Source organism: Palaemon carinicauda, chromosome 17 (genome assembly GCF_036898095.1).
Source record: "Palaemon carinicauda isolate YSFRI2023 chromosome 17, ASM3689809v2, whole genome shotgun sequence".
Classification (NCBI taxonomy): Eukaryota; Metazoa; Arthropoda; class Malacostraca; order Decapoda; family Palaemonidae; genus Palaemon; species Palaemon carinicauda.
This window is the reverse complement of record NC_090741.1, coordinates 8,916,665-8,928,675: the sequence shown is the minus strand read 5'-3', so window position 1 is coordinate 8,928,675 and position 12,011 is coordinate 8,916,665. Positions and strand designations below refer to the sequence as shown.

The 12,011-nt window shown below is 35.1% G+C and overlaps 1 protein-coding gene across 1 annotated transcript; it reads right to left on the bottom strand.

The window, feature by feature from the left end:
- Positions 1-745: 745 nt before the first annotated feature.
- On the bottom strand, positions 746-2,065 carry LOC137656206 (uncharacterized). The gene has a single exon (XM_068390376.1). The coding sequence runs from the start codon at positions 2,063-2,065 to the stop codon at positions 746-748; it is 1,320 nt and encodes a 439-aa protein (XP_068246477.1).
- Between the last annotated feature and the right edge of the window lie 9,946 nt (positions 2,066-12,011).

The following is a 12,011-nucleotide window of genomic DNA, read 5'->3' as shown; positions in this document are numbered from 1 at the left end:
ATTCAGGGGCTTGGTGTTCTCGAATACAGTGCTGGAGTCAAATGAACCTGTCGCTTCCTTATATGGGTGGGACTTTATAAGTTATTACTTCACCTCCTCATAGACAGAAACAGTATCTTTAGTTTTTTTAATGTTTGTCTTTACGTTCATGGCTATCAAACTCTTCACAGCAGTGTTTATTAAATACACAAATTAAATACGTGAATAAAATATTTACTCCTATGCTAGACCAGCATTGTAAGTATGTATATAAATGTATATATATATATATATATATATATATATATATATATATATATATATGTGTGTGTGTGTGTGTATATATACATATATATATATATATATATATATATATATATATATATATATATATATATATATATATATATATATATATATATATATATATATGGTAGTGGGACAAAATGTCGAAAGACAAAATGTCGACGGTCATAATGTCGACAACCAAAATGTCGACGGTCCTAATGTCGACACTCTTTGAGTATCAATAGACAAAATGTCGAAAGAAAAATATTTGACGTTCAGACACTTGAACACACTATTCTTAAATGAACTCCAAGAATGTAAATTGATACTAAAATATGTTTTCTTTGGTTTTCTCAATTTAGACAAAAAATTAATAGATAAAGAGTTATAGGTGTATAAAAAGATCCATAAAATTATTGCTTTATTAATACATGCTAAAAAGGGTTAAAATATTTAATAGTGGAATAACAGTACATCGTTATAAATTCCGAGCTATTGCCTGCAAAAAGTCCAGTACATTATCAGAGTCATATCCTTCAACAACGTTTTTCAACCTGGCGTTTACATCTGTATATTTTTTGTTCTTTCTCCCAACGTCCTTTCCCTGGAAAACTTGCTCTAGTACCATTTCAGTACTTGCTTGTTCAGAACGGAGTTTTCGAAGAAGCTTTTCTTCCGTTGGGTGGATAATTGTCATCCTCCTCTTGAAAGCATTATGCCAGCCCTCAAGCATGTTGTTTGTTCTTGGTAAACCATTTAGTGTTCTCTCATAACATGACCATAATTTAACTTCAAACTTTGGGCGTCTCCTTCGTCCACGCTGAAAAACGCCTAACCATGTAGTCTCAAAGTATTGCAAGAATCCATCTAAAATGTTATCGGTTTCGTCATCAAAACTTGATACCAAAGTGTCAAAACAATCATATACATCATGTGGTGGCACAAATGCAATTGCCTGAAGTTTTTTTATAAGCATTGCATTTTCAGATTTTGAGTACCAAGCTTGCAAACCCAGTCCTTGCACCTTTCGCCATAGGCATTGTCCAAAATGGAAGAAACATCCGCAGATTTCAGCGTTTGGGAAAAATTTCTTTACGCTATTGATAGCGGAAAGCTCGAAGTCTAGTGATACTGAGGCTGGTCGCAAGTTACGACTTTCAAGCCAGCCGAATATGGTGTCATAAGTCTTTTCATTTTTATGGGTTGTTATGCAATACACGAGAGGAAGAGTCTTGTTTTCCTGTATCATGGCATGAATTGTGTAGAGCTGTCTTCCTATTGGAGCGCAATCGAAAGTGCCATCACAAAACCATCTAATTTTTTCTTTAAGAAGTTGGAGATTCCTTGATGTTGAATAAATACTCAATTCTTCACAGCTGTACTGTAAAAAGTTTTCCCCTCTCGTTGTAACAGTTAAATCTTCATCACCGTTTCGAGAATTACGTACTCTCTTCACAGTACGTGAAAGTGATTCCTTTTTCGGTAAAGCTCCGGCTACTTCCCAAGGAATATTTTGAGTACATTTGTTCACTATCGAGGAAGTAATTTCTTCCGACTCACTAGCTTTTTCTTTCAACTTTTCTTTTACTTTGAGCACCTCTTTTCGCATTAAATCTGGAGGATGGCAGTGTTCTTGAGATACTGATATCCCTTCACCATTGCTAACAAGTCTTCCACTGCAAAGTCCCCGTTTCTCGCATCTCCAATATATTTTTTCTTCTTTCTGCTTATCGATCACGTAAATGTATCCATCGTGCACAAGCTTCTTACCTCCTTTATTTGTTTTGATAAACTCCATTTTTGGAAGCCTTATGAAAGTAATAATAAAGACTGACTTCCAAGAAAGGAAATGAAGAAATAAGATTTGAATACACCGTTGGACTTCCAAGAAAGGAAATGAAGAAATAAGATTTGAATACACCGTTATTTAAAAGCAGTTAAATACACCGTTGGACTTCCAAGAAAGGAAATGAAGAAATAAGATTTGAATACACCGTTATTTAAAAGCAGTTAAACTGGTTCGTTAAACTATATAGCAAAAACGATTTAATAAACTGTTTAGGCTGTTGAATAGGTCATTTAAAGATTTAAAGACTGTCAGGCTAACGTAACGGCATGCTGACAATCATCATTTTTTCTTTCGACATTTTGTCTATTGATATTCAAAGAGTGTCGACATTATGACCGTCGACATTTTGGTTGTCGACATTTTGACCTTCGACATTTTGTCTTTCGACATTTTGTCTGCGTACCATATATATATATATATATATATATATATATATATATATATATATATATATATATATGTATATATATATATGTATATATATACACGTATAGGCTACACATATACATATATATATATATATATATATATATATATATATATATATATATATATATATATATATATATATGTATGTATGTATATATATATGTATATATATATATATATATATATATATATATATATATATATATATATATATATATATATATGTATATATGTATATATATATACATATATGTATATATATATATATATATATATATATATATATATATATATATATATATATATATATATATATATATATATATATATATATATATAGATATATATATATACATGTATATATATATATATATATATATATATATATATATATATATATATGTATGTATATATATATATATATATATATATATATATATATATATATATATATATATATGTATATACATACATATATATATATATATATATATATATATATATATATATATATATATACCTATATACATTTATATACATACTTACAATGCTGGCCTAGCATAGGAGAAAAATATTTTATTCATGTATTTAATTTGTGTATTTAAGAGATGTATAGCCCAATCGTAAGGTGAGTTCCACTCGTGTAGGTTTAAGTAATGTATGTAAATTAAATTAGCCTTTCATCGTTAATGTAATTGTTTTTCATTTAATTCAGTATTTGCATATTCACGTTAATTTTAAGAATTAACTTTTTGTTTCGTGTAGTTTTGTTACAAAGTCTAATGTAAGCTCATTTAGGTATGCAGCATAACATACACAAGGCATGAGCATGATTAATTACATTAAATATATGTTTCCACAGGGTTAGAAAGTACATAAACATTCTTGAATTAATTATACTCTTCTTTTTATTGTCATGAGAGGTAGGTGGGCAGAGTTAGCTGAGAGAGGGTTGCCTCACAAGCAAGGCCAGTACCCTTTTTCCAATTTATTACGTTGGCAACCTTACACCTCTAGAGACTTGCCCCCACGCCACAAGTATGATATATCAGAAAATTCTAGATAAATCAAGTCCATATATATAACACCCAGGAATGCATAAGCAACAAGCATATTCCTTTATAAGCGTCAACATCAGTCAGCCCTTTCTCCTCTCAAGTGCGAATAGTGTTTTACAGTCAAACGTGATTAGCAATTTCTATCCAACATATATCGTGTATAGTGTGTTCAAACGTTGATGAAACTATTGAATGCTAAGTTAACTGTAGTGTGTTAATGTAAGTATAGTTTACCATACATTTTTGTAAATGGCCCTTTGAGATTTAGCTTAAACATTGAAGTGTATTAAAATTCTTGGTTAGCCGTTCTGTAACCTCATTTGAACCCAAACACGTAAGTGTAAAAACTATGTATATGTAAATTTCTTTAAGGTTTATTCATTAGTGTTAAAGTGTTAACTCTTTTCATTAATTATCAAAATTGGATATTTTTATAGAATAATTTCAAGTGAAAGAAGTGATTGTCTTATGTAAGGTTTAGTTAAGATTTAATATTTTAAGTGACATTTTTGGAGTTGATTTTTTTTTCTGAATTATTGTCAACTTTTTATAGAATATAGTTATTTTTTGTAAAGTGCGTATAATTTCGATCACCAATATTTTCTATCAGTGATTTTCTCGTAATTCTTGAATAATTATCCAGTTTAGTTTTGAGTGTAATGTAATAGAGCTTTGAATATACTGTGTTTATATATATTCCGGATATTCTCAGAGTCCAGGTATTATTCAAGTGTAACCGATTCATGTAAAAATAAGCAGGTATGATTGGAGCTCAGGAGTTGATGTAATTCGTCAGCTATATATATATATATATATATATATATATATATATATATATATATATATATATATATATATATATATATATATATATATATATATATATATATATATATATATATATATATATATATATCATCAGAGAAGGTGGCGGCAGCCAGTAATTTACATTTTTCAAAGTGGACAGGGAAATAGGCAGTTCTAAAATTCCATTTATTATATATCCCGACGTTTCGTGATCGTCATTATCACATCTTCCAGGGCTACAAATAAGAAGTACATATATAACATTAAGAAACGTTAATAAAAAATATACAAATATAGAAAATATAAAAAGTAAAAATTAGTAAAAAACTAAAAATTCAAGTAAAAATATACATAAAACAGAAGTGGAACCAACCTCGCAGAAGCGCATATAAAAACTGAATGGCATCAACAATTACAGAACAAAACAAAGAAATCTATGACAAGTACAATTGAGTGGAGGAGGTTTGGGTGTTTAACGACGGAACCAGTGTTTTAATCAAAATTGACTCCAGAATAGGCAGGTCATGGTGATTAGATACCTGTCCTATAATGCTAAAATCTTTATTGTCTATATTTATTTTGCAAATTTTAGTATGATTGCGAATATTTGAATGTTCTGGGTTGGATATTCTGCAACCTGTTCGAAAACTAACACCTCTATGAGAGTCAATTCTGACCTTCAACAACCTCTTGGTAGATCCTACGTAGGTCACAGAGTTACACTTTGGGCAAATATATCGATACACTACACCAGAAGACATCAAAGGACTCAATCGATCATTAAAGTGAAAAACCGAGCCAACTGTAAGAGGATTCTTGGGAATTAAGTTTACTACAACAGCTGGAAAATGTTGTTGTATGATTTCTGTAATCCTCTGCAATTAAAAGCACTACAATATACTCCAAATCATACGCAATCATCAGATTTGGAGCCATCAGTATATATAAAAGTCGATTCCCTGTGTTCCTCAACACGTTCCATAAAGATCAACCTGGCTTCGTAGTCAGTCACGTTTTTTTTTCTAGCCAATGAAATATTTACAAAAAGATATATCGGGTAATTTCCATGGAGGGATTGATGATATCATACATGAGAGCAATTTTTTCTACCTATATCTGAACTGTCCACTAATGTTTTAATCTGGAAACCATAGGGTTGAGGAGATTTTGGGTGCAACTAAAAATATGTAAAATGCCTTATAAGTTTTGCAGTCTGACAGGATAAAGTATTATGAAGTCCTTGCAACCTAAACCAATACCGAACAATGGAAGACTTCTGGTAAAGGTCTAAAGGCATTTTTCCAGCGTCAACAAGGAGGCTTGGGATAGGTGAAGTTCTAAAGGCCCTTGTGGATGCTCTGATACCAGCACGGTGTATAGAATCTAAAACCTTTAATAGGCTTGGGGTTGGCTGAGGAGTATATTTCACACCATACTTAATTTTTGAAAAAATTAAGGCCTTGTATCGTTTTAAAGTTTCACGGTGTGGCCCCCATGATGTATGGGAAAAACACTTAAAAGATTCAGAGCATCAAGACATTTTACTTTTAAGGCTTTCAAGTGAGGAACCCATGTAAGCCTACAATCAAAGATCAACCCTAGAAATCTATCTGCACTTACATATGGGATATGTTGACCTTTGATGTACATATCCAGGTCAGGATGTACTCCCTGAATATTACAAAAAATAACAACAGTTTTACTCATCCATTCATATCAGCCCAGTGAATTATTTTGTTTTAAGAGTGTAATTTTCTCTCAACCATTGCCATTCTAGCTCTAACAAATGATACAGAGAGATCATCCACATATAGTGTTGAGAGAATATCTTTAGAAATGACTGAGGATATCCCTTTATGGCTAGTGCAAATAGGGTTACACTCAGCACACTACCCTGAGGAACTCCCTCTTTCTGACATTTCCTCTGACAAAGTTTCACCTACTCTAACTTGAAGAAATTTATGTGAAACAAATGCTTGAATGAAAAATGGTACCTCCTCTCAGTCCTAGATTATGAATAGTTTTAAGTATACCATATCTCCATGTAGTAACATGCCTTTTCAAGGTCAAAAAATACTGTTACATGGTGCTGTTTGGAAGGAAAAGGTTTCATAATTAGAGGACTCATGTCGAATAAACACATTTGTCGTTGAATGCATTTTCCTAAATCCTCACTTGGTAGGTGATAAAATACCCCTCTTCTCCAGGTACCACACCAGTCTTGCATTGACCCTCTTTTTTATGATCTTATATAAACATTTCAATGCAATAGGTCGGTAGTTAGCTGCTAAGAACTTATAACACTGCCATATTTTAACCAAAGAAATAAAAAAATGTACATCAACATAAGCTAGAAATGTAGACTATATCTAGAGCAATTTATTTAAGAAATATAACTTATCATAAACCTAAAAAATGGAGATTATGTATAATCTACACCTAGAGAAAACTAGCATCACACAAACCACAATAAAATGCAAATAAACTGTAAATAAAAAGATTTACAATAATATATATACAGTGATACCTCGGTAGTCGAACGAATCTAAATATGAACAAATCGGAGTTCAACCAAAAAATTCGAGTAATTTTTGCTGCGGTGTTCGAACAAAAAATCGGAACTCGAACAGCCGAACGCGTGGCCGAGTGAGATGAGCGGCCATCTTGGCTACTCTCGCTTGGTCGTGTAGCATCATTTCAAGAGAGAGCGTGAGTCCGACAACACGTGTTGAGAATGTATTGTGATTTAGTGCGTTTTATTGTCTTTTTTTGCCGATAATAATGGGCCCCAAGAAAGTTAGTGATAAGGGGAAGGATAAGAGGAAAACAGTGAGAATAACGATCGAGTTGAAGAAGGAAATTATTGCGAAATACGAGAATGGTGTACGAGTGTCTGATCTAGCCTTACAGTATGGCATGGCGAAGTCGATCATTTCGATCTTTTTGAAAAATAAGGAAGTGATAAAGAAAGCTAATGTTGCACAGGGAGTGACAACAATTAGTAAGCAAAGGCCACAAGTAATTGAGGAAATGGAAAAGTTGCTCTTTATATTTATTAAAGAAAAGCAGTTGGCCGGGGAAAGTATAAGTGAAGCTTTCATTTGCGAGAAAGCTCTTCATATTTATGAAGAATTGGTGAAGAAAAGTGCCAGTACTAGTGAAAGTGATTCGTCATTTACTTTTAAAGCAAGCAGGGGCTGGTTCAAGAAATTCCAGAACAGAACTGGTATTCACCGTGTGACTAGGCATGGGGAGGCAGCCAGTTCGGATCAGGCAGCAGCTGAAAAATACGTTGGCGAATTCGACCGATACATTAAGGAACAAAATTTGATCCCGCAGCAAGAGTCTTCAATTGCGATGAGACCGGGTTATTTTGGAAGAAAATGCCGGCCAATACCTACATTACGAAGGACAAGACGAAGATGCCAGGTCACAAGCCAATGAAAGATAGACTGACGTTGCTGCTGTGCGCAAATTTTAGTGGCGATTGCAAGATTAAACCCTTGTTAGTGTAACATTCGGAAAACCCCCCATGTCTTCAAAAGAAACAATATCTTGAAAAGTGCACTATCAGTTATGTGGCGCGCTAACACTAAATCTTGGGTCACAAGACAATTCTTTAGTGAGTGGATCAATGAAGTGTTTGCCCCCTAGGTTAAGGCATGCCTGACTGAAAAGAACTTGCCATTGAACTGTCTTTTGGTGATGGACAATGCTCCTGCACACCCTCCAGGTCTAGAGGAAGACTTAAAAGAAGAGTACAGTTTTATCAAGATTAAATTCCTGCCCCCCAATACTACTCCCATGCTCCAGCCCATGGACCAACAGGTCATTTCAAACTTTAAAAAACTGTATACCAAGGCCCTTTTCCGAAAGTGTTTTGAAGTGACTAGTGATACACAGTTGACCTTAAAGGAATTCTGGAAGGATCACTTCAGCATCTTCAACTGTGTGAACATGATTGACCAAGCTTGGCGTGGTGTAACCTATAGGACATTGAACTCTGCCTGGTGAAACCTGTGGCCATCATGTGTAACAGAGAGGGAATTTGAGGGTTTCCAATCAGAGGCGGGTTCAAGCACTGCTACTGTTATATCTGAGGACACTGTTGTCGTTGATGAAATTGTTGGCATGGGCAGGAGTATGGGGCTTGAGGTCAACAGGGAAGACATTGATGAACTTGTTGATAGCCACTCTACTGACGGTTGAAGAATTGTTGCACCTGCAACAACAACAGCAGCAGGATTTGATTGGGGAGCTGGAATACTCAGAAGATGAGGATGTAAGAGAGGAGGTTCCGAGTTCAGTGATAAATGACATGTGTTTGAAGTGGGGAGAGTTGCAGGCTTTTGTGGAAAAATATCACCCAGAAACAGCAGTAGCAAACCGGGCAGTGAACATCTTTAATGATAATGCAATGTCTCACTTTAGAAGAATAGTGCAGAAGAGAAAGAAGCAGCTGACAATTGACATGTTTTTCACAAAAGAGAAGAGAGCTGCTACATCCCAGCCTGATTCCCCTCCAAAGAAGAGAAACAGAAGAGAAAAAACCCCTGAAGGAGATTTGCCCTACCTTTTACTGCAGAGAGAAAAAAACCCTGAAGGAGAACTACCCAGCCACATCATGGAAGGGGACTCTCCTTCCAAGCAGTAACCTCCCCCTTCCATCCTCTCCACATCCATTCCTGTATGCCATCGAACCGCTGCTCAAAGGTATGTACAGTAAATGGTTTAAAATTGTTTTATATAGTTTTCCGACCAATTTCGTACACATTTAAATAATTATTGTTGTTTAGGTACACGTTTTATTAATATTTTGGGCATTTTGGAGTGCGTAGGAACGTATAAAAATAAATACCATTATTTCTTATGGGAAAAAAGGCTTAAGTACTCGAACAAATCGGAGGTCAAACACTGATCCCGAACGGATTATGGTCGAGTACTGAGGTATCACTGTATATATATATATATATATATATATATATATATATATATATATATATATATATATATATATATATATATATATATGTATATATATATATATATATATATATATATATATATATATATATATATATATATATATATATATATATATATATATATGAATCAGAATTTATCAACTTCCAGTTAGACTTTCATATTATCATATTATTTTTCAGTCAGTGTAACGAGATGGTCTTCAAATTTCTCTGCCAGAGGGAGATCGAATTGTAGGGGAACAGGCACTTTGAGTAGAGAAGGGCTAAGTTGGTTGCGGAGTAATTTTGGGAGACTTTGGGCACTCGCTGTATGGGAGCTTAGTAAGGGCATATGTGTGGTAGCCTGATCTTGCACAGGTGCATTAACTGTTTCACACCCGTTGTTTGTGTCAGGGATAACTATTTGATCTGCCACGGTCTCAGCAGGTGACAGTTCCTCCTCAATACAGTTCCACTGTTAGTCGTCACTCCATAGGAACAGGCAGACATCAAATTTGTCACAATTACTTTGTTCCATGTCTTCTGGCCTGGTTGAATAGGCTGGATCCTCACATGATCACCTTGTGACAAGTGATTGAGGGACTTGTATCGGCCATACTGAGCTGACTTGATTTTCTTAAGGTCGATACGACCCCTTTCACAGGGAAGGGGTTTCAATCTTAAAGAGTCCGCCGGGATGGGTACCATTGTCCAAGTCTTCCTTTCGAGTAGGCGTTGAATAGGGCTTGATGACAGGCTTTCAGTAGGGATGTTACATAAACTCATTAGACCATGATAGGGGTCCTCGCCATTATTAATGCATTTCAGCATCCTTGATTTGACAGATTTTATGGCCGCCTCACCGGCACCATTCGACTGGGCATTCCTAGGACTTGATGTAATATGCTGGAATTGCCATTTTTCTGCAAACTTAGAAAAATATGATGATGCATACTGTGGGCCATTGTCACTATATACTACATTTGGTATTCCATAACGGGTAAAATGTTGCCTCAGTTTCCTCACAACATCCTCAGGAGTTGATGTTGCCATATAATCAATTTCAATAAAATTATTGTATAGATCAACTAAAGCAAGATATTCCTTTTCTCTAACATGAAAGAGATCTGTTGCAACCATGCTGAAGGGATATGAGGGTACTTCTTTGAGAATAAGAGGTTGTCTTTGTTGCTTGGCAGAATGCATAGCACAAGTCAAGCACTGTTCAATAAATTGCCGGATATCCTTTGACATACTTGGCCAGTAAAGGGATTCCCTAGCTCTTCTTAAACAGGAATTAATTTCCATGTGACCTGCATGGACCGAAGTCTTGACTTCTGTTTGGAGAGATCTGGGTATCACTATTCTTTCTCCGCCTTAGATAACTCCACCACGAGCCAAAATTTCATTACGATGATCAAAGTAACAACGGACACTGAGATCGACTTCATCCTTGTGTTCGGGCCATCCACTCAGAATTACATTCTTTAGGGCAATGAGAGATTGGGCAAGAGCAGTTGCTGCTTTAATATTCGCCAGGCTCTCCTTACAAACTGTTGCAGTGAAAAAAAGAGTGAAAAACTTCAACTTTTTGTGTTGTAGTTAATAGACTATGAGACAATGTATCTGCCACAAGTATGTATTTGCCTGTACGGTAGATTAGGTCATATACATACTCTATGGTGCTAAGTAGCAAGTTTTGCAGTCTCCTGGGTGCATATCCAGTGGTTTCCCTACGATAGACAACAAGGGCTTGTGGTCAGTTACAACTTTGACGATCGGCCATACATGTAATGATGGAATTTTGTAAGCCCAAAGTACACAGCCATCATTTCTTTTTCAATTTGTACCTATGAAGTCTATGTAGGTGTAAGAGTACGACTAGCAAATGCAATTGGCTTACCATCTTGATATAGGTCGGCACACAGACCATATCTGCTAGCATAATTTTCGAGGGTTAGCGGTTTTTTCACATCCTAGATAGATAGCACAGATACAGAGGTTACCAATTGCTTGGCCTTTTCAAATGTTGTCTTCTGAGTGCTAGACCAGTTCCATGGGATGTCCAATCTTAACAAATTTGTCGTGGTGTAAGAGTTTCAAACTAAGTTTGGCAGAAACTTCCCCAGATAGTTCACTGTACCTAAGAATCTCCTAAGAGATGACATATCAGCAGGTTCTGGCATCTGCAAAATTGAACGCACTTTTTCAGGGTCCATCTGCAACCCAGCACTGCTTATTACATGACCCATAAAAGTGACTTCAGACTGCCATAAATGTAGCTTGTCTTTGTTCCGTTTCAAGCCAACATCAGCACAATGTTGCAGAAAGGCTTCAAGGTGCCTGTCATGTTTAGACTCATCCTTGCCGGGGATAACAACATCATCTGCAATGCAGATAACACTACATAAGCCATTGAGTGCTTCAAGAAGTTAACGCTGGAATATTTCTGCAGATGCAGATAGACGCTTCCACCGATACCGTTCATGTATTGTCTGGAAAGTTGGATTCTTCATCCAACATAACATGCCAGTATCCAGTTCTCAAATCTGCTTTGCTAAATACTTTAGATTTTCCCATTTCATGTACAATGTCCTCGATATAAGCCTAGTGAAACGTTCTCTAATTAGAACTTTA

Excerpts from the sequence above, each read along its gene's own strand:
- LOC137656206 (XM_068390376.1), bottom strand. The coding sequence starts at position 2,065 with ATGGAGTTTATCAAAACAAATAAAGGAGGTAAGAAGCTTGTGCACGAT.